Source organism: Adiantum capillus-veneris, chromosome 23 (genome assembly GCF_014529385.1).
Source record: "Adiantum capillus-veneris isolate H3 chromosome 23, ASM1452938v2, whole genome shotgun sequence".
In the NCBI taxonomy this organism is placed as follows: Eukaryota; Viridiplantae; Streptophyta; class Polypodiopsida; order Polypodiales; family Pteridaceae; genus Adiantum; species Adiantum capillus-veneris.
This window is the reverse complement of record NC_140953.1, coordinates 145,912,722-145,913,680: the sequence shown is the minus strand read 5'-3', so window position 1 is coordinate 145,913,680 and position 959 is coordinate 145,912,722. Positions and strand designations below refer to the sequence as shown.

The window sequence follows — 959 nt, the reverse complement described above, 5'->3', positions numbered from 1 at the left end:
TTATATTTGAATTCAAATTAAACCACACCATTCCTTACATCACACCTTGCGTCATCGCCATCTCTAGAGCTAGCCATCGCTTCCAATACGTGCATGCTTGTATGAGGGCTCCCCCACAGACCCTGTAAAGCTGGTCGTTCCATTTGGGGTCCTTTGGTTAGGATAGACAGGGGAGATCTAGAAGCAATAGGTGGAACGCGTGACTGTGTCATGAGTGCAGGATCCATTGTTCACTGCAACAAATTTCTGGGACTTCTACAGTGCCGCTTGAAGGGGAACTTACCCCGTGCTGCAAGGTACCATGCGTAGCCGTATTCTTCCAGGCCCGTGGCCCCTCTGTATGAGGGCAACTCTGTATTTAGCGAATGCCGTTGGTATCTCCACTGATGCTGTCCAGATGCAGGCTTTTGAGGTATCGCACGTTGGCGGAGATTGTGAAGGGATATTTGAAGCCAACCCACACAATTTGGTTAGGAGAGGCAAGGGAGCTTTAGAAGCATCTGAAGGTGAGGAGTTCTGCAGTGCCTCTTGCAGGGGGTGAGCTTCTTCACAAGACTCTGGTGCTCTTTTCGCGGAGTTTTGTAGCGTGGCCTTCTCCTCTGAATTATGCAAGCCTCTAGCTTCACCAGAGGATAGACCCATGACACGAGGATAGACAAAGGGTCGTAAAGCTCCCCAAATGAAATTAGCCAGTGTTGGGAAGAACCTTTACTGCTTTCTGGACAAATGCAAGGCTATGGGGGACTCGACCAATGACCTAAAGGGCCCTCTAATTGCTACCAATCTACCCAAGTTGGCTGGCAAAGCTCTCGCTTGCTACTCCTTTAACTTCCAAGGCTCCCACTTGCTAGCAAAAACCATCACCTATTGCACCCCGATCACCCTCTAGTTTCATCCTAAAGCTATGACCACATGAGTGGCATGGCATGGCGAGTTTGCTAGGTAGCCACCGATCACCC

At 49.8% G+C, this 959-nt stretch overlaps 1 protein-coding gene across 1 annotated transcript; it reads right to left on the bottom strand.

Moving 5' to 3' along the window:
- Positions 1 to 279: 279 nt before the first annotated feature.
- Positions 280 to 642, bottom strand: LOC147428771 (uncharacterized). Its single transcript, XM_086496643.1, has one exon. The coding sequence runs from the start codon at positions 640 to 642 to the stop codon at positions 280 to 282; it is 363 nt and encodes a 120-aa protein (XP_086352769.1).
- Positions 643 to 959: the final 317 nt, after the last annotated feature.

Excerpts from the sequence above, each read along its gene's own strand:
- LOC147428771 (XM_086496643.1), bottom strand. The coding sequence starts at position 642 with ATGGGTCTATCCTCTGGTGAAGCTAGAGGCTTGCATAATTCAGAGGAG.